This window comes from Macaca thibetana, chromosome 6 (assembly GCF_024542745.1).
Source record: "Macaca thibetana thibetana isolate TM-01 chromosome 6, ASM2454274v1, whole genome shotgun sequence".
Classification (NCBI taxonomy): Eukaryota; Metazoa; Chordata; class Mammalia; order Primates; family Cercopithecidae; genus Macaca; species Macaca thibetana.
In genome coordinates, this window is record NC_065583.1 from 79,101,528 (window position 1) to 79,124,542 (window position 23,015).

A 23,015-nucleotide genomic window follows, 5' to 3' on the forward strand; every position below is an offset into this window, starting at 1 on the left:
GTTTGAGTTCAATTAACAAAAATGTAATCATTGTCTTTTCAAAAGATATTTGCACAGAAATAAAGGATGTCAGTGGTTGCCAGAGCAGTGATGCATCGTTCCAATCAAAATACCTGTATTTCATCACCCTTGGGCAGACTATGCAGGGAATAGCAGGAATGCCTCTTTATATCCTTGGAACAACCTTTATTGATGAGAACGTTGCTACACACTCAGCTGGTATCTATGTAGGCAAGTTTTACCTCCTCTATTATGATTGACCCATTTTGATTTTCCTTGAATTTTGGTATGCATATCTAAGCTGATACAAAAGTACTATTGGCCCTTATGATAACATTGTAATAAATAACTAGTATACCAAACCTCCAAATCACATTGATTCACATAATTCTGAGGAATTGTTTGAGATTTGGGTTTCTAGACATGTCACCTGAATGTCACTGAAAATACATAGAGCAATTGAAATAATACATACTTTCTGCCAGGCATGGTGGCTCATGCCTGTAATCCTAGAACTTTGAGAGGCTGAGGCAGGCAGATCACTTGAGTTCAGGAGTTCAAAACCAGCCTGGTCAACATAGTGAAACCCTGTCTCTACTAAAAATACAAAAAAATTAGCCAGGTATGGTGGCGAGCACCTGTAATCTCAGCTACTCTGCAGGCTGAGTCAGGAGACATGCTTAAACCCAGGAGGTTGAGATTGCAGTGAGCCAAGATCGCACCACTGCTGCCTGGGTGACAGAGCAAGACTCTCAAACAAAAAAACAAACAAACAAAAAATACCTTCTTAAGTAATAAAAATTATACTCTTTATGTATATGTGTATGCACATTTATAAACATGTATATTCATATATATGTACACTTAATTAATAATAGCATACTATCCCTATTTACAATGTCTATGCTACTGTATCCCATAAGAAGTAATCCTGGCTATATCTCAGAATAATCTGTACTCTCTTATATTGCAATAGATTCTGGTCCTGGTAGATCATCTATTTGTACAGGGTTATCTAACTATCACTTTTGAAAATAAATTTAAAGTTGTTTTTATATACTTATTGTGAAGGTGTATTGACACATCCTGGTAGCTAAGGTGAAGGGTGCAGAAGTAATGACAACTTTAAAGTATCACCTTGCTAGAGCACCCCAAATTAAATAAAATAAGACATTTTGAATTTCTAGTTAAATACATTTTATGTATATTACACTAAATATATATATTAAATAAGGTATAATGAATTATATACTGAGTTTCTGTACTACATGCATTGGATAATACGTATGATGGTTAGTTTTATGTGTTTGCTTGGTTAGGTTATGACACCTGGTTGTATGGGCAAACACTACTCTAGATGTTTTGGTGATGGTTGTTTTTAGATGCGATGAACATTTACAATCCTCAGAATTTGAGCAAAACTGATTTCATAATGTGGGTGGGCCTCATTCAATCAGTTGAAGGTTCTATGAGCAAATACTGAGGTTTTCTGAAGAAGCAATTCTACCTAAAGACTGTAACATCAACTGCAACATCCAGCCTGCTGGTCTGCCCTACGAATTTGGTACTTGCTAGGCCTCACAATTGTATTTTGTATGAACCAGTTCCTCAAAATGAATCTCTCTGTTCTCTCTCTCTTTGTTTTTTGAAGGTGATTATTATTTTTGTGTTTAAATTTTTTTTTTTAAATTTCAGTAGTTTCAGGGGGAACAGGTGGTATCTGGTTACATAGATAAGCTCTTTAATGGTGATTTATGAGATTTTGATGCACCCATCCCCCAAGCAGTGTACACTATACCCAATGTGCAGTCTTTTATCCCTCACCCACCTCTCACCATTACCCCCGAGTCCCCAAAGTCAATTATATCATTCTTATGCTTTTGCATTCTCATAGCATGGCTCCCACTTGTGAGAACATAATGATGTTTGGTTTTCCATTACTGTTTTTCTCTCTCTTTTACTGGTTTTGTTTCTCTGGAGAACTCTGACTAATACAGAATGCTATGAAAAGCTTTCAGAAATAATCAATTTCAGTCCATTTTTATCATAACAAAGCTGGCTTATGAAATTGCTTGATGTTCATTGTTTATTTTACAGGTATTGCAGAATGTATGTCAATGATTGGATATGGTATGGGTTATGTGATAGGAGCACCACTAGTTAAAGTCCCTGAGAATAGTACTTCTGCAACAAAGTAAGGCATTATTTTTTCTTTCTTTTGTTTACATTGTATAAAATATTTACTAAATAGCTACCATAGCTTACAAATAAACACACAAATTTAATTTGTAATAACTATAGTTTTAGAAGAAGTATATGCAAATGTGACTTATATGCACATATTTGTACACATAAATACATCTAAAGTATACATCTTAAACATTTTTAAGTGTATAGTACAGCACTGTTAACTATGTGCACATTGTTTTTCAATATATATCTAGAATTTTTGCATCTTGCAAAAATGCAGTCATTGTTTTACTTTCTATTTCTGAGAGTTTGACTGTTTCAGACACCTTATAAAACTGGAATCATGCAGTATTTGTCTTTTTGTGATTGACTTATTTCACTTTAAATAATATTTTGAGGTTTCATGCATGTTGTAGCATATAACAGGATATCCTTCTTAATTTAAGGCTGAATATTACTCCACTGTATTATTGTACATACTACATTGGCTTTATTCATTCATTTTTCAATGGACATTTAAGTTGCTTCCAGCTCTTTACTATTGTGAATAATGCTGCAATTAATACAGGTGTACAAATATCTCACAGATATCCTGTTGTCAATTCTTTTGTATATATACTCAGAAATTGGATTGCTAGATCATAAGGTAAGTCTATTTTTCCAATTTTATTTTTTTGAAAAACTTTTATACTGTTTTTTATAAAAACTGCACCGTTTTACATTCCTGCAGTGCACAGGCTTCCAATTTCTCCACATCCTCACCAATACTTGTTTTTACTGTTTGTTTGTTTTTCTGATAGTGACCATCCTAATGGATCCAACGTGATACCTTATTATGGTTTTGATTTGCATTTCCCTGATTATTAGTGGTGTTGAGTATCTTTTCAATGCTTCTTGACCATTTGTATACCTTCTTTTATCAATCCAAGTCCTTTGGCCATTTTTAATTCAGATTGCTTTTTTGTTGTTGTTGGGTTGAAGTTCTTTATATATTCTGCATATTAGCCTCTTTTCAATACACGGTTTGCAAATGTTTTCTGCCATTCTGCAGGTTGCCTTTTCACTTCACCAATTGTTTCCTTTACTGCAAAAAAGTTTTTAAGTTCTGTGTAGTACATTCGTCTGTTTTTGGTTTGCTGCCTAGGCTTTTGGTGTAATATCCTAAAAATAATCGTCAAATTCAATGTCACGAAGCATTCTCCCTATGCTTTCCTCTAAGAATTTTATGGTTTCAGGCCTTGTGTTTAGATGTCTAATCCATTTTGAGTTAATTTTTGTATATGGTGTAAGGTAAGGGTCCAACTTCATTCTTTTGCATGTGGATATCCAGTTTTCCCAACATTGTTTTTTGAAGACAATTCTTTGCACATTGTGTAGCCTTGGCACCCCTGTCAAAGATCATTTGACCATATATATGAGGGGTTATTTCTGGGTTCTCTGTTCTATTTCATTGGTCTATGTGTCAGTCTTTATACCAGTACCCTACTGTTTTGAGACTGTAGCTTTGCAATATATTTGAAATCAGGAAGTGTTATGCCTCCAACTTTGTTTTTCTTTTTCAAGACTGATTTGGCTGTTCAGGGTCTTTTCTGATTCCACATGAATTTTTCCTATTTTTGTAAAAAATGCCATTGGAATTTTGATAGGGATTGCATTAAATCTGTGTTTCATTTTGGGCTGTATAAGCATTTTAACAATATTCTAATTCTAAGAATATTAATATTAACTCTCTTGTTTAATCCATAAACATGGGATAGCTTTACATCTATTTGTATCTTTACTTTTTTTCAGCAATGTTTTATAGTTTGCAATGTGCAAGTCTTTCTCCTTGTACACTGTTCATTGTTAGTGTATGGAAATGCAACTGATATTTGTGTGTTGATATTGCATCCTGCAACTTTACTAAATTCATTTAGTAGTTCTAATAGTTAGGCATACGGTATGTATATGCATGTATGTATGATCCTTAGGGTTTTCTATATATAAGATCATGTCATCTGAGAACAGAGATAATTTTACTTCTTCCTCTCCAGTTTGGATGCCTTTTATTTCTTTTTCTTCTCCAATTTTTCTGGCTAGGATCTTCCAGTACTATGTTGAACATGGGGAGAACAAACTATGGATTTGTTCCTGATCTTAGAAAACTTGCTGATTTTCACCATTGAGCATGATGCTAACTGTAGGCTTTCAATATAAGACCTTTACTAGGTTGAGGTGTAATTTCCTTGTATTCCTAGTTTTCTCAGTGTTTTTGTCATAAAAGGGCATTGAATTTTGTCAAATGCTTTTTCTGAATCAATTGATGTGATCATGTGGTTTTTCTCTATTATGTTAATGTGGTGTATTATACTGATTTATTTTCATATGCTGAACCATCTTTATATTCCAGGAATAAATCCCCCTTGATTATGATGTATAATCCCTTTAATATGCTGTTACATTCAATTTGCTTGTGTTTTGATTAGAATTTTTTCATCAGTATTCATCAGAGATATTAGTCTGTAGTTTTCTTGTAGTATCTTTATCTAGGTTTAGTATTAGAGTAGGTTGGCCACATAGAAAGAATTTGAAGTGTTCCCTCCTCTTCAATTACTTGGAGGATTTTGAGGAGGATTATTGTTAATGCTTATTGAAATATTTGGTACGGTTCTCCAATGAAGCTATTTGGCCCTGGGCTTTCCTTTTTTGGGAGGTTTTTGACAGTTGATTCAATCACCTTACTAGTTACAGGTCTGTTCAGATATTTTGTTTCTTCATCATTTTGTTGGTAGGTTGAATGTTTCTAGAAATGTACCCATGTCTTCTAAGTTATCTAATTTGTTGGGATATAATTATTCATAGTAGTTTCTTGTGATTCTTCTTATTTCTGTGGCATTTAGTTGTAAAGTCTTCCGCTCATTTCTGATTTTTGTTATTTGAGTCTTATCTCCTTTTTCTTAATTTCTCTGGCCAAGGTTTGTCAATTTTGTTAATCTCTTTTAAAAAACCATCTCTTTGTTTTGTTTATTTTCTCTATGGTTTTCCCAGGCTCTGTTTCATTTACAGTAATTCTGCTGTAATTTCTGCTATTTCCTTTCAACAGTTTTATAAATATGTATTTTAAAACTGTATTTTAATTATATATTGGGAACTAGTACCATCAGTTACCTCCTCCTCAACTTTTCTTGTTCTCTTTTTGAGATGATGGAGTTAATTAAGGAGCTATACCTACCACTTTAAGAAAATAGAGAAGTGAACCTTCCATTTCTGAAATTCTGAGTTCATATGAAGGAAGAACTAGTAGAAACTGAGATACCAAAGAATGGTTCCATGGTTGTTTATTGCTACAGATACTACCTGGAAACTATCCTGCTAGGTCCCCTGGCAACTCACTTGGGTTCTTACCTAGCTAGTATAAATTTTTGGTAACTACCAGACAAATATCATAAAAGGGAACAGATAAGTTTTCAGGGAATAAGCTGTGTGCTGAATATATTTTGTTTGCCTCTCTAAATTTACTCTTCATCTTTCTAACATCTTCTCCATCCTCCTCTGCTCAGGGAGGCTGACCTGTACTGACAGCCTCAATGTATTCCTCTGTACTCTAGATTTCACTTAGGTTTTGCCACTGAGAGTAACTGGCAGATGAGAAAGCAGGGGAAGCTTAAGATTACGGCATTTATTCTTTCAGATTTTTCCTGAAGGCTTGTACCTAGATGGGTTGTATTTCTCTTCTGAAGGTCATGGCTATCAGCAGGATACCCTCAACATTTATTAAGCACTGTTCCAATGACATTCAGGGCTGTGATAAGAGGTTGCTACTATTGCTAGCCCCAGAATATTATACTATGCCTTGTTATTTTCCCTGAAGTCTGCCCACATTACTAAAAATAGTTCCCTTATCCCTCTTCAGATGATCTAGTGTGAGTTAAGTATACATTTTCTACCAGGATTCTGAGTGATATTAGAAGCAGTATCAGAAGTAGCAATAATAGAGTTCCAGAACTATGTTGAATGTTTGTGTGCACAGATATTCTTGCTAGTGATAAATTGGACATAATTATTAAAATTATCACAGGTTGTGGATTGGGATTAAGGCTTTAGGAAATTAAGTGGGCATAGCATTTAATTCAAATGACAAAGTAATTTTAAAAAATTCTGGGTTGTATGGGTTATTTTAACAATGCTAGAGAATATTTCCAGAGAAAAAGAAACATTTAAGTTTGTGAATGTTCAGAAAGGAATGGCCACTCCATTATGGCTTCACTAAACAGCGGCCTTAAGATACAGGAAATCCTTCTAGCAGTTAGAACTTCAGGCTGTCCTGTATTAAGGTTGTCCACTTAATATAGGAGAGATGGCCTGAGGTATAAATATCTAATGATTTATATTCAGCTTGTTTGGGTAGTTAGAGACTTAGAGCAAGATTGGAAAATAGGTGGTAAGAAGAAGATGTGATTGAACTTCTCTGAAGGGGCACATGAAGAAGGGATTTACTTTGGAAGGTTCTCAAGTCAGTTGAACAATATGACCAATCCCGTTAATATCAGTGAGCCTCCGTCTCTTTTTTAAAAACCAACCTAGGTCTTCATTAATGGGCTCATGTGAAAAATGACCATGGAGAAATCATTACAACAACTCATGAAAGAACAACCATGCCCCAAGAAAGGAGAAAACAACAGTTAACTCCACTGCCTATAACATCCTGGCTAACAGAGGTCCTGAGTCTCTCCACATGACACTTTTATTACAAGCACAAACGACAATCGAGAAAACCAGTGCACTAAACAAAACTACAACCAAGGACCTTAACAGAGTCCACTGCATTCCCCTGCTACCTCCACCAGAACAGGTGCCGGATTCCATGGCTGAGAGGCCTTAAGAAAATCACATTAGAGGACTCTTTAGAGACACTCCCCAGTACCAGCCTGAAGCCTGGTAGTTCCACTGGGTAGCCAGACCAGAAGAGAAATAATAATCGCTACAATCCAGCTTTCAGGAAGCCCCATCCCTAGGGGAAGCAGGAGAGCACCACATCTCCTGCTCAAGGGAACACTCCATGAGACAAAAAACCCTTCAAAAAAATTAGTGAATCCAGGAGCTGGTTTTTTGAAAAGATTAACAAAATAGATAGACTGCTAGTAAGACTAATAAAGAAGAAAAGAGAGAAGAATCAAATACACACAATAAAAAATGATAAAGGGGATATCACCACTGATCCCACAGAAATATAAACTACCATCAGAGAATACTATAAACTCCTCTATGCAAATAAACTAGAAAATCTAGAAGAAATTGATAAATTCCTGGACACATAGACCTTCCCAAGACTAAATCAGGAAGAAGTTGAATCTCTGAATAGACCAGTAACAGGCTTTGAAATTGAGGCAATATTAAATAGCCTGCCAATGAAAAAAAGTCCAGGACCAGACAGATTGACAACTGAATTCTACCAGAGGTACAAAGAAGAGCTGGTGTCATTCCTTCTGAAACTATTCCAAACAATAGAAAGGGGGAGGGAATCCTCCTTAACTCATTTTATGGGGCAAGCATCATCCTGATACCAAAGCCTGGCAGAGACACAACAAAAAAAAGAGAATTTTAGGCCAATATCCCTGATGAACATCAATGCGAAAATCCTCAAGAAAATACTGGCAAACCGAATCCAGCAGTTCATCAAAAAGCTTATCCACCATGATCAAGTTGGCTTCATCCCTGGGATGCAAGGCTGGTTCAACATATGCAAATCAATAAACAAAATCCATCACATAAACAGAACCAATGACAAAAACCACGATTATCTCAACAGATGCAGAAAAGACCTTTGACAAAATTCAACAGCCTTTCATGCTAAAAACTCTCAATAAACTAGGGATTGATGGAACGTATCTCAAAATAACTATTTATGGCAAACCCACAGCCAATATCATACTGAATATGCAAAACCTGGAAGCATTCCCTTTGAAAACTGGCACAAGACAAGGATGCCCTCTCTCACCACTCCTATTCAACATAGTATTGGAAGTTCTGGCCAGGGCAATCAGGCAAGAGAAAGAAATAAAGGGTATCCAATTAGGAAAAGAGGAAGTCTAATTGTCCCTGTTTGCAGATGACATGATTGTATACTTAGAAAACCCCATCATTTCAGCCCAAAATCTCCTTAAGCTGATAAGCAACTGCAGCAAAGTCTCAGGATACAAAATCAATGTGCAAAAATCACAAGCATTCCTATACACCAAGAACAGACAGAGAGTAAAATCATGAGTGAACTCCCATTCACAATTACTACAAAGAGAATAAAATACCTAGGAATCCAACTTACGAGGGATATGAAGGACCTCTTCAAGGAAAACTACAAACCACTGCTCAACGAAATAAAAAAGGACACAAACAAATGGAAGAATATTCCATGCTCATGGATACGAAGAATCAATATCGTGAAAATGGCCATACTGCCCAAAGTAATTTATAGATTCAATGCCATCCCCATCAAGCTACCAATGACTTTCTTCTCAGAATTGGAAAAAACTACTTTAAACTTCATGTGAAACCAAAAAAAAAAAAAAAAAAAAAAAAAAAAAAAAAAAAAAAAAAGCCTGCACAGGCAAGGCAATCCTAAGCCAAAAGAACAAAGCTGGAGGCATTGAGCTACCTGACTTCAAACTATACTACAAGGCTACAGTAACCAAAACAGCATGGTACTGGTACCAAAACAGACATACAGTACAATGGAACAGAACAGAGGCCTCAGAAATAGCACCACACATCTACAACCATCTGATCTTTGACAAACCTGATAAAAACAAGCAATGGGGAAAGGATTTCCTATTTAATAAATGGTGCTGGGAAAACTGGCTAGCCATATGTAGAAAGCTGAAACTGGATCTTTTCCTTACACCTTATACAAAAATTAACTCAAGATGGATTAAAAACTTAAATGTAAGACCTGAAACCATAAAAGCCCTAGAAGAAAACCAAGTACCTGCTGTCTTCAAGAGACTCACGTAATACATAAGGACTCACATAAACTTAAAGTGAGAGGGTAAAAAAAGATATTCCATGCAAATGGTAACTAAAAGTGAGCAGGAGTAGCTTATATCAGACAAAACAGACTTTAAAGCAACAACAGTTAAAAAAGAAAAAGAGGGATATTATAAAATGATAAAAAGTCTAGTTCAACAGGAAAATGTCACAATCCTAAATATATATGCACTTAATGCTGGAGCTCCTAAACTTTAAAAATAATTACTACTCGATGTAAGAAATGAGATAGATGACAACACAGTAATAGTGGGGACTTCAATACTCCACTGACAATACTAGATAGGTCATCAAGACAGAAAGTCAACAAAGAAACAATGGACTTAAAATATACCCTAGAACAAATGGACTTAACAGATATTTACAGAACATTCTACCCAACAACTGCAGGATATATTCTTTTCATCAACACATGAAACATTCTCTAAGATAGACTGTATGATAGGCCACAAAATATGTCTCGATAAATTTAAGACAATTGAAAGCATATCAAGTATCCTCTCAGACCACAGTGGAATGAAATTGGAAATCTACTCCAAAAGGAAACCTCAAAACCATGCAAATACATGGAAATTAAACAACCTGCTCCTGAATGATTACTGGATCAATAATGAAATCAATATGGAAATTAAACATTTCTTTGAACTGAACGATAATAGTGACACAAACCTATCAAAACCCCTGGGATACAGCAAAAGCAATGCTAAAAGGAAAGTTTATAACATTAAATGCCTACATAAAAAACTCTGAAAGAGCATGATTAGACCATCTAAGGTCACACTTCAAGGAACTAGAGAAACAAGAATGAACCAAACACAAAATCAGCAGAAGAAAAGAAATAACAAAGATCAGAGCAGAACTAAATGAAATTGAAACAAAAAATACAAAAGATAAATGAAACACAAAGCTGGTTCTTTGAAAAGATAAACAAAATATATAGACCATTAGTGAGATTAACCAGAAAAGAAAGAAAGATGATTCAAATAACCTCAATTAGAAATGAAATGGGAGATATTACTACTGATACCATACAAATACAAAAGAACATTCAAGGACACTGACACGGTTTGGCTGTGTCCTTACCCAAATCTCACCTTCAATGTAATAATCCCCACATGGTAAGGGTGGGGCCAAGTGGAGATAATTGAATTGTAGGGGCAGTTTTCCTCATACTGTACTCACCTGTAGTGAATAAGTCTCATGAGATTTGATGGTTTTATAAATGGAAGTTCCCCTGCAAAAGATCTCTTGCCTGCCACCAGTTTTGTTATTTTTTTTTTAAGAGATTCTCACCCAGGCTGGAGTGCAGTGGTGTAATCACAGCTCACTAAAGCCTCGATTCCTGGACTCAGGTGATCTTCCCACCTCTGGAGTAGCTGGGACTACAGGCATGCATCATCATACCAGGATAATGTTTTTGTATTTTTGGTAAAGACGAGGTTTACAAAGGAATCAGAACTTCATATACACCATATGCAAAAAATCACAATATACAAAAATCAACTCAAGATGGATTAAAGACTTAAATCTAAAACCCAAAGCTATAAAAACCCTAGAAGAAAACCTAGGCTGTACCATTCAGGAATAGGCATGGGCAAAGATTTCATGGTGAAGACACCAAAACAATTGCAACAAAAGCAAAAATTGATGATTGAGATCTAATTAAACTAAAGAGCTACTGAACAGCCAAAAGAAACTATCAACAGAGTAAACAGACAACCTACAGAATGGGAGAAAATTTTGACAAGCTATGCATCTGACCAAAGTCTAATAATATCCAGCATTGATAAGGAGTATAAATTTACAAGGAAAAAAAGAAAAAAACAACTCCATTAAAAAGTGGCCAAAGGACATGAACAGACACTTCTCAAAAGAAGACTTACATGTGGCCCACAATTATATGAAAAAAGTCTCAACATCACTAATCATTAGAGAAATACAAATCAAAACCACAATGAGGTACTATCTCACATAAGTCACATTAAAAAGTCAAAAATTTACAGATGCTGGTGAAGCTGTGGAGAAAAAGGAACTCTTTTACACTCTTGGTAGGAGTATAAATTAGTTCAACCATTGTGGAAGACAGTGCGGTAATTCCTGAAAGACCTAGAGACTGAAATACCATTCAACCTAGCAATCCTATTACTGGGTATATACCCAAAGATAAACATCATCCAATTAGAAAGACACATGCTGGTTGTTCGTGGTATGTTCATTGCAGCATTATTCACAATAGCAAATAAATAGAATTGATCTAAATGCCCATCAATGATAGACTAGACAAAGAAAATGTGTTAAATATACACCATGGAATACTATACAGCCATAAAAAGGAACGAGATTGTGTCCTTTGGAGGGATATGAATGGAGCCGGAGGCCATCATCCTTAGTAAACTAATACAGGAATAGAAAACCAAATACCATATTTTCTCTCTTACAAGTGGGAGCTAAATTACGAGAACACATAGATACATAGATGGGAAAAACAGCTGGGGCCCACTGGAGGGCAGAGGGTGGGGTGGGGGGAGGAAGAGGATCAGAAAAAGTATCTAATTGATACTAGACTTAATAGCTGGTTGATGAAATAATCTGTAAAACAACCCCCCCCGACACACATTTACTTATTTAACAAACCTTCACATCCTGCACTTGTACCCATGAACTTAAAATAAAAGTTAAAAAGAAAAAAGAGAATCACAGTACTAACTAATGTGAATATTCTGAGTTACTGGTTGGGGAGGAATGGGTTTCTGCTATATAGCAGAGACAGGCATAACTTTGTTTGAAATCCAGGGGATTTATTTGATTCTTAGTATTCACATTGTCCAGTGGTTCTTTTTAATGAATAACTGCCTCAAGTCATTAAAGAAAATACCACTAAGGCTCAGATCTTATAGGAATGATAGTTTGGGTCACCTCACCAGATGAAGTATTCTTTCCAACCAAGGTACTAGCTGAGGGTAAGGTATTCATAAAATAGATGGTGAATGAAGGAAGATGTGATGGTAACCTCAGACCTTGTCACTACTAATGATGCAGGGACAGTAGCAACTAGGTTTTTGTGTTAATTTTCTTCTAATTTTTATTCTTCTAGGTTATATGATAAGCCCTGGTAATGGTAACTATTTTAGACATAATACCTTTCTCTCAACGTACTTGAGACAAAGAATTGAGATAAATACGTGAGGGCACACTATTAATTTGAGAAATGATACTAGGAAGCATGATAGGGTAGTGTGGAAATAAGCACAGGAAGTTAAAAAAGACAATAAAGTGTTCGTTATATTGAGCAATTTACTGCTTGGGGCAACTAGGACTCAATCCCACTGGAGAACTCTGGCGGACAGTGTAAGATAAGAGTTATCACATATATATATGCGAGATATATATATATATATATATATATATATATATATATATATCCACTAACTCCTGGAAATTGTTGGTCAAGCGATGCTCCTCGAGTTAATATTAAGCCCTAGGATTTCTGACCTGCTCTCTGAGAACTGGGCCAAGCATAGAGTTCCTGCTATTCAAAGTTATTCATTTGCTATATATGGGAGTGATGAATGCCTAGGTGACATAATACAAATGGGACACTAACAACGTCTTCTATAACAATGTTTTAGTTTTCAGTTGCAAATATATTTGAATTGTTATAATGCCATAATTGTATAATAGCTAACAGGATTCGGTGTAGTTATCTCAAGAATTTTCTCACCCAAGAATTTTATTTTTTCCAGCAAAGAGCACTAATAGATTCTGAGGTACAAAAGTGATGGGGTGTGTTGGATATCATCAGTTTGCTGCCATAGTTCCACTCTCTACTTTTCTCCACTCTGCTCTGTACCTAAAGAGGCTGATCTATTATAGACATCATTGGTCTCCTTTACAATCTAGCTTAGTTTTAGGCTTGGCTTGTGAAGAGCACTGGCAAGAGATCTGAGAGCTTGAGGAAACTTAAATCTGGATATTTATTCTTTCCTCTCCTTTCCTGATGAATCTCAATGGCTTGGTGGTGTCTCTTTAATAAAGGCTACATTTGTCTTATGACCCTCTGATACAACCACCTGTAGAGTTCACTTGACTTCTGTCTCCTCTTGCCTCTTCAGGCACCTTTTCAGGTGGTAATGGCTGTCTTCTGTTGCAAGACCCAGGATACCATCTCTTCCTATTCAGATTTCTTTAAACTTTCCTTATGTCCCTTAAATAGTCCCTTTTATTAAATTACTCAAAGAGAATGTATTATTAGAACTCAGTATGTATGTTAGCCTTCTGTATTTTTTTGAAATTGCTTATATTCTGTCTTATTTTTATATTGGTTCATTATTTCTTATAGATTTATAAAAATTCTTCACTTATTATGGATATGAATTGTTTGCTAGACCTATGACAAATAATTTCTCCCAATCTGTCCTTAAATTTTGTATATGGTATATTATACAAACTTTAAAAGTTTTTATATCATCAAATATATCAATATTTTTCTTTCCATAAACTTTGAATGTTCTTTCTTTCTTAAGAAGTTCTGTTTTTTTTTATTTCGATAGTTTTGGGGGAACAGGTGTTATGTGAATAAGTTCTTTAGTGGTTATTTCTGAGATTTTGGTGCACCTACCACCTGAGAAGTGTGCACTGTACTCAATGTGTAGTCTTTTATCCCTCACCCCCCAATCCTACCCTCCCCTGCAAGTCCCCAAAGTCCATTACATTTCTTCTTATGCCTTTACATCCTCATAGCTTAGCTCCCACTAATGAGTGAGAACATGCGCAATTCCGTCCAGTTGCTGCAAATGCCATTATTTTGTTCCTTTTTTTTTTTTTTTTTTTTTTTTTTTTTTTTGACTGAATTTTGCTCTTGTCGCCCAGGCTGTAGTGCAATGGTGCGATCTCAACTCACTGTAACCTTCGCCTCCCGGGTTTAAGCAATTCTCCTGCCTCAGCCTCCCAAGTAACTGCGATTACAGGCATGTGTCACCACGCCCGGATAATTTTGTATTTTTAGTAGAAATGGGGTTTCTCTACGTTGGTCAGGCTAGTCTTGAACTCCCGAGCTCAGGTGATCCCCCTGCCTCGGCCTCCCAAAGTGCTGGGATTACAGGTGAGCCACCGTGCCCGGACTATTTTGTTCCTTTTTATGGCGGAGTAGTATTCCATGGTGTATATATACCACATTTTCTTTATCCACTCATTTGTTGATGGGTTTTTAGGCTGGTTCCATATTTTTGCAATTGCAAGTTGTACTACTATAAACATGTATGTGCAAGCGTCTTTTTCATATAATGACTTATTTTGTTCTGGGTGGATACCCAGCAGTGAGATTGTTTGATCAAATGGTAGTTCTACTTTCAGTTCTTTATAAAATCTCCGTACTGTTTTCCACAGTGATCGTACTAGTTTACATTTCCACCAGCAGTGTAAAAGTATTCCTTTCTCACCACATCCACACCAACATCTACTAATTTTTATTTTTTAATTATGGGCATTCTTGCAGGAGTAAGGTAGTATCTCATTGTGGTTTTAACTTGTCTTTCCTTGCTAATTAGTGATATTGAGCATTTTTTCATATGTTTGTTGGGCATTTATATATTGCCTTTAGAGAATTTGATGTCTTTTGCCCACTTTTTGATGGGATTGTTTTTTTCTTGCTGATTTGTTTGAATTCCTAGTTGATTCTGGATATTAGTCCTCTGTCATACGCATAGTTTGCAAATATTTTCTCCCACAATGTGGGTTGTCTGTTTTCTCTGCTGATTATTTCTTTTGCTCTGCAGAAGCTTTTCTGTTTAATTAGGTCTCATCTTTATTTTTGCTTTTAGGATTTGCTTTGGGATTCTTGTTCATTAACTCTTTGCCTAAGCCAATATCTAGAAGAGTTTCTATAATGTCATTTTCTAGAATTTTTATGATGTCAAGTCTTAAATTTAAGTCTTTGATCCATTTTGAGTTGATTTTTGTATAAGGTAAGACAATAAGGTAAGACTTGAGTCAATTTTTATATAAATGGGTAATGAGTATCCAGTTTCATTCTTCTATATGTTGCTTGCCAATTATCCAAGCACCATTTGTTGAATAGGATGCCCTTTTCCTAATTAAAGTTTTTGTTTGCTTTGTCAAAGATCAGTTGGTTGCAAGTATTTGGCTTTATTTATAGGTTCTCTATTCTGTCCCATTGGTCTATGTGCCTATTTTAATACCAGTAGCATGTTGTTTTGCTGACTACAGCCTTGTAGTATATTTTGAAGTCAGGTAGTGTGATGCCTCTAGATTTGTTATTTTTCCTTAGTCTTGCTTTGGCTATGCAGGCTCTTTTTCAGTTCCATGTGAATTTTAGGATTGTTTTTTCTAGTTCTGTGAAAAATGATGTTGGTACTTTGATGGAAATTGCATTGAATTAATAGATTGCTTTTGGCAGTATGGTCATTTTCACAATATTGATTCTATCCATTCATAAGCATGGAATGTGCTTCCATTCATTGGTGTCACCTATGATTTCCTTCAGCAGTGCTTTGTAGTTTTCCTGGTAGTGGTCTTTCACCTCCTTGGTTGGGTATGTTCCTAAGTATTTTATTTTATTTTATTTTATTTTATTTTATCTTATTTTATTTTATTGCAGCTGTTGTAAAAAAGATTGAGTTCTTGATTTGTTTATCAGGTTGGTCACTGTTGGTGTATAGCAGTGCTACTGATTTATGTACATTGATACATTATCCTGAAACTTTACTGAATTCATCAGTTCTTGGAGCTTTTTGAATGGGTCTTTATGGTTTTCTAGGTATATGATCATATCATTGGTGAACAGTAACAGTTTGACTTCCTCTTTACTGATTTGGATGCCTTTTATTTCTTTCTCTTGTTTAATTGCTCTGGCTAGGACAAGAAGTTCTTATGCTCCATAAACTTATTAAAATATTTGACTATATTTTTTCTAGTACTTTTGTAAATGTGTTTGTATGTTGATATTTAACATTCAATTTCAGTTTATTTTTGCATATAAGAGGCATGGGCCAAGCTTCTCTTTTTTCTTCAAGAGGATATCTGATTGTACTGATGACATTTATCTATCATTATGTGTTTTTTATTGATATTAAATACCATCTTCGTCATAAATTAAAGTTACCTGTATCTGTAAATTTCCTTCTTGTCACATTTAATCTATTCCCTGATACACATTTCTATTCCCATGCCAATGTTACAATATTTTAGTTACTAAAGCTTTATTGTATAGTTTGCTATTTGGTAGGAGAAATATCCATTTATTACTGTTTTTCATGCAACATTGGGGCTATGTTTGCAAAATGACTCTTCAATCTAAATTTTATAATCTAAGGTTTTAATCAAAGCATTTTGATTTGAATTACTTGAATTTGTGGACCACATTAGGACTGTTATCTTTTCATGCATATGGTATGTTACTTTCTTTTCTCTGTTCTTTTATACCCTTCAATAAAGATTTATAATTTCCTTTATTGAACATATTCCATTAAACCTATTCCTAGGCATTTCATACATTTTTTTAGTATTGTGAATGGAATATCTATATTTTATATGTAACCATTATATTGTTTATCACAATTGATAGTTTTTTTAGTGGATTTCCCTACCTCTTTTGGGTACACAATTATATACACATATGTAATAATCACATGTAATATAATGTATATAGTTAGAATACATAGCTGGGTTCAAAAGTGAAAAAAACTCCTGACTATTATAAACAATGAGGAAACATACTCCCCTAGTGACAATATGGAATTGAAACTCCCTGAGTGTAGCATATGCAGATATATATATATATATATATGACAAGTGGGTAATGACAATCAAGACTGCAACCCTAGGAAAATTGGAATTTCTACCCTTAATAATGAGTTGTCCCATCAGTGAATAAGACAGTGTACATTCTCTACATTCCTCTGAAATACAAGGTCTGCAAGCAAGTTATTCACCAGATCTTGGTTGGTAATAGAAACACCAGTGAAAAACCAGCACTTCCAGAACTATGGTTCCCATGGATGTGAGCATTCTCCCACAGCGGCTGTTTGGAGGGGGTGTTAAATGTGTGTGGAGTAGAAGACAATGGTGTCTATGTATTAATCAACTCCCCCTAATCTACTCCTTAAATGACAGAATAGCCTCACAACTATGAAAACTCTCCACAAATCCCTGGCTTCAGCATTAATCGAAGACAAAGTATGCTTAAACTACAAAATAATTATGAGTAAATCTAGAATAATAACAAATCCCAGCATAGAATCCTTGACTTTTCCATATAACCTTCCCCACTGTAAGGCTTTATGGTGAGCAAAGGCAGATGAAGAAAAATTGCACAGAAGACAGAAGACAGCAAAGGGTCCTAAGGGTGATTTGGAATAATAACTAGAAGGATACATTCACACTAAATCTGAAAGTTCACAGAAGGGACTAGAAGAAAGGGATTTCAAAATATTTGTGATTGAAAGGATTAAATGCCATAAAAAGCTTCACTTGTGCAACATAAAGGGCCAGGTGTGTCATAAAGGTCTAAGTGCTTGATTTTTAAGAATGTTTTTAAAGGAGAGGTGAGATTTTAAAAGATAGTGTTCCAAATACATAGCTTCTGGTGGAGGAAAAAAGTTAACTAGGAACAAACAAGTACCTTTTGCTACCTAAGTGGTGCCGAGAAAAAGAAGGAAAAGGGAAAAGATTAGGATCCTATAAGACAAAACAAGCACATAATTGGGGACTCACAATTACTCCCTCTCAACAAAACAAACAATAGTGACAAATTAACCAAAAAAAATCCATTTCTGTCTCACTTTCCAACCCTCCCTCTCTCACTCTCACTTTCTCCAGTCTGTTTGATTATGGTTTTGTTGTAATCAAATACCTAAAGTTGATTATTCTTTTCATTTTTCTCTATTAAAGCCCTACAGGCACAAATGGTAGTACAGAATGGCTATGGACTTGGTGGATTCGTTTTCTTTCTGCCGCTCTCGTTGCATGGTTTACATTAATACCATTGTCATGCTTTCCACACAATATGCCAGGTGACTATAAAATGTAATTTATTAAATTGGAGGATAGTAGTTTCTTCCACTATGGTTCTTATTCTCATAGAATGACTATACTACATTTTTTATGAAATGGGTATGCCTCTCGCTGTAGTGGTTTGTCATAGAGATACAGTGTCAAGTGCTAGTGTTATTGAAGCAAATAAATCAGGATTACAGCCAAATATTACTGGATTTAAGTACCAGAATGTCTTCTTTTTATTTAGTTTTGAGACAGGGCCTTCCTCTGTCACTCAGGCTAAGTACAGTGGTATGATCACAGATCATTGCGGCCTCAAACTTCTGGGCTCAAGTCATCCTCCTGCCTCACCTCCAGAGTAGCTTGGACTACAGGTGCATGCCACCATGCTCAGCAAGTTTTTAAAATTTTTGCTTTTCTTTCTAGGGATAGAGTCTTGTTATGTTGCCCAGACTGGTCTTAAACTCCTGGTCTTAAGCTATCCTTCCACCTTAGCTTCACAACGCGTTGAGATTACAGGTGTAAGCCACCACAACTGGCCCAGAATTTCATTATAATTAGTGCATATTTTTGTTTCTCATTATTTCCTTTTAATAATGCTTTATATGTATAGTTCTTCCAGTGTCTTGAAAACTGAAGCATATTTAAATCTAGTTACCTAGCATTTAATGTATTGACTACCTTAGAATTGTTGTAAGATAAAATAATAACTGTTAAAATTTTCTTGGAAACACTGAAAAATACATCTAAAGTCAATGAAATCAAATACTCTCCTGATTATAGTACATTTCATTGGCACAAAATAGTTTTAGCTATATCCAAAGATTATTTCCTCATATTTTAGAGCAAATCAAGTGTGGCTAAATTTTAAAATAAATTAAAATTTTATTTACTCAGTCATAGGAGCTACATTTCAAGTATTTAATAACCACATGTAGACAGTGGCTACAGTATTGGACTGTGCAGATATGGAAAGTTTTCATTATTACAGAATGTTCTTCAGGACAACACTGTTTTAGAAGATTGTGTCTTTTAATTAATGAGATTGACTTTAGCTTGTCCAAAAATAACTCATTTGCCATTTCAGGATCAACTAAATGTATTAGGGTGTGTATGTATGTTTTATGTATGGGTTTTAGTTATTTGAATATGTCATAAGTTTTTTTACTTGTTTATATATAGGTTCAACACGGATAAAAGCTGCGAAACGTAAACAGCGTCATTGGTTTGACAGCAAACTTAAAGATCTGCAAGTTGGAACTAGTATCAAGGATTTATGTGCTGTTTTTTGGGTAAAGTAAAATAGTTTGCTTGAACAAGCCAACTAAGTTGACCTGTGTAATTTTCTAATAGTGAACTTATTAAAATACCCATAAAGGGTTCAATCTAAATCTGGGTGAGACTTTTGAAGTCTTTTAACTAACTTATTCACTTTACAGATAATAAAACATAGGGCTGGCTTTGCTAATAACTTGACTAGTGTCAGAGATTGGCACCAGATATTTTCCTTCCATTTCTTTTAGTTTTATATTATTTTGTGTTTATTTTTTCTCTGCAGAAATAAATAAGGCATTTAATGGGATGACATGTATGTATCAACGTTATCTTTTTTATTATGTTTAAGTGACTCAGAACTCTAGAAGTTGAAAAATAGTCCCACAAACATCATGTTTTGTGGAAAATATCTCAATATTAAATGAAGAAAATCTTTGTTTTTCTAAGTGAAACAAGGTCTACAATATAGATATTGTGGAGTTAAAAAACACCAACTTTTAAATAATGATTTGACTTTCCATTTGTTTTTTCTTCTGCTATTCATAACTTCATCCATTCTGTTGTTTGCAGAATTGTATTTCTCATATACAGATTTTATCAAGTCATTTCTCAGATTACTTGATAGATGAATTTCATACCTTTTAGTAGGACTTTGAAGATCCTTTGCAGTAGGATCCACTGAATTTTCTTATCCCATTTTCTTAGAATTTTAGCCCTGTCTCCTCTACATTCCAGCCACTTGGTCTTTCCTGGAAACATTAGGTAATTTTATAGTCCTGTATTTTGGTAGATGCCAATCTCTGTATTTAAAATGTCGTTCTCTCTCTTCTCTATTATCAAAAAAACTCTTTGTCAAATCTTACCTTATATTCCCAGGCAAAATGAGTTTCTCCCTCCTTAATGCTTTCATTGATCTTTGTTATAACATAATGAGATATGTGTGTGTGTGTGTGTGTGTGTGTATTCTTTTTGTTATACTGGTTTAATCCTAAAACAAATGTATATGTTGTATAAAATCAGAAATATGTTTACTTGTTTCTATTCTGTGTTTATCTTTTAATCAAATCAAAAGCCATCCCTCCTAATTGGTTACATTTAATTCAGATTTTTATTTAGCTTTAATTTTTATCAAAATATTACATGTATATATATTTTAACAATACAGAAGCCAATTAGTTATAATCTCTTTCATATTGTTAAAAATTAACACACAATTATTAAAAACACTTCAAAAAATTTAAACATGAGTGTTTTAAAGTTTTTTGTTTTAAGTTTACTGCCAGAAAGGAAAAAAAAAAAGCCAATTCCAATTCTTCTTACTTGGAAATGGAGGATTTTATTATTATTATTGTTAGGATATAAAATAATATAATGCCTGGTAACAATCTTAGACTTCTGAATAACATCTATCTGAGTAGATAACTAGATGATATCTGATTTCTTTTTAAAGTTTATCAGAAGGTGGAACTTTTAGAATTTCAGAGTGAGAAACGTGGAAAATCCTGACCTCCAAAATGTGGTGGTAAAAGTGGCAGAATTGTCACCAACTATTTTGAAACTCTGGAAATTAAGCAAAGGCATACAGTAAATTGAAAGCACTTATTCAAGTGTTCTTGAACATCGGTTAGAAGAGTAGGGTCTGTGGCATTTAAATTTGGGACTGCATCCATTGTCTTTTCTTCCTTCCCTACCCTCCATGTCTTGGTAACAGTGAAGGCTAATGGTCTTCCTGCCACTTGACGTGGTTGATCTAGTTTGGAGCTCCATGGAAAAGTCCTGGGGCATTTAGTTAGCAATTACAATATTAGTGGCAAATCTTTGGAAAAGACAGGCATCACAGCCACCGAAGGCAGCAATACTGGTTAGGGTAAACAGTAAACCAGCCAAAAATGTAAAATATACATCTGGCCAATGATACTGGGCTTTGAAAGCCTTAATATATTAATGGGGATCTGAAAGGCTTCCCACACTCAGGAGAGGTCAGAGATGGCCCCAGTTACCTGCTGGTTCCTGGCTGAGCACAAGTCCCTACATAAACAGAAAGTGAAAGTCAAAGCAGCCTGTAAACTGCCTGAAACTTGAATATGTGATCCAATCCATGTACAGATCCCCTTAGCAAAAATTGGAAGCCCTACTGACTCAAGACATTTAAGTAAAACCCCTGCCCAATTATTGGGTGGCCATCAAGATATGCTGACCCTGGGCGACTCCTGGGAAGCCAGGCTTAAAAATGAAGAAAATAATTAAAAATAGAACAGAGGCTTCAGTGGCTGCACACTCTCAGGGAGATAGAATTTATTTAATTAGTCCTGAAAAGTAATAAACAAAAGACAGAAAATAGCAACAACGCAACTCCTGCGGGTGGAAGTCAGAATCCAGAAAAGCTACAATGTATTATTTGAAGTGTCCAGTTTTCAACAAAATCTCATGAAAAATGCGAAGAAAGAAGAACATGTGACTCATATAAAGAAAAAAGTCAGTACAAACTGTCTCTGAGGTCGCTCAGATGTTGGATGTGGTAAACAAAGACTTCATGTAAACTACTATCATAAGAATGTTAAAAAGAATTTTTAAAATGTTTGATTATTTTCCTTTTTTTTTTTTTGAAACACGGTCTCACTCTGTCACCCAGGCTGGAATGTAGCAGCATGATCATGGCTCACTGCAACCTCAGTCTCCCTCAGTCTCCTGAGTAGCTGGGACTGTAGGTGCACATCACCATACCCAGCTAATTTTTAAATTTTATGTAGAGAAATCTCACTGTGTTGCCCAGGCTGATCTTGAACTCGGCTTATGTGAGATATCTCTGATTTTAGATTAGGGAAAGAATTGCACAAAAACTTAGGGGAAATTACATAACCAACGTTTCCTTTTATCTTAATAAAAGAGTGGAAAATTGACTGGAAAATAAGAAAACTAAAAAGGAGTAGTTTGAGGAACTTAATTTGCTAAAGGCCAATTGTCTTTCCCTATTAATTCTATAGTTCTATCCCTCCTGGTTCATGACATTTGGTTTGGATCATTTTCTTGAAATCCAATGACTGTTTAGAAACTCTTGACACAAGGACTACTAGAAAATCCTTCCAACAAAGAAATCATGTATCACCATCATTATAAGACTTATTGACTAGAAGCTGGCTTAAACATACTTCTCCTGAGTGTCTAGGCATAGATTTTTAAAAAAATAGTCTTTTCTTGTAATGAATTTTTATTAAAGTGAGACAGAAAATTAGCTATTTTTTGAATGGATTATCTACTCTTATCATGTTTCTTGCAGGTCATTATATTTTTTAAAACATTTTTCCAAAAAGGAAACGAAAGAGTTTATGAGAAATAGGAACACGTTCACACTGTTGGTGGGACTGTAAACTAGTTCAACCATTGTGGAAAACAGTGGCGATTCCTCAAGGATCTAGAACTAGAAGTACCATATGACCCAGCCATCCCATTACTGTGTATATACCTAAAGGATTATAAATCATACTGCTATAAAGACACATGCACACATATGTTTATTG

At 34.9% G+C, this 23,015-nt stretch overlaps 1 protein-coding gene across 1 annotated transcript in view; it reads left to right on the forward strand.

Annotated features, from left to right (window-relative positions):
• Window positions 1-23,015, forward strand: part of SLCO6A1 (solute carrier organic anion transporter family member 6A1) — a 141,029-nt gene that overhangs the window by 33,060 nt on the left and 84,954 nt on the right. The window contains exons 3-6 of the mRNA XM_050793123.1: window positions 46-231; window positions 2,098-2,194; window positions 18,118-18,239; window positions 19,405-19,514. Coding sequence (XP_050649080.1) covers window positions 46-231; window positions 2,098-2,194; window positions 18,118-18,239; window positions 19,405-19,514 — 515 coding nt within the window. The remainder of the gene's footprint in view (window positions 1-45; window positions 232-2,097; window positions 2,195-18,117; window positions 18,240-19,404; window positions 19,515-23,015) is intronic.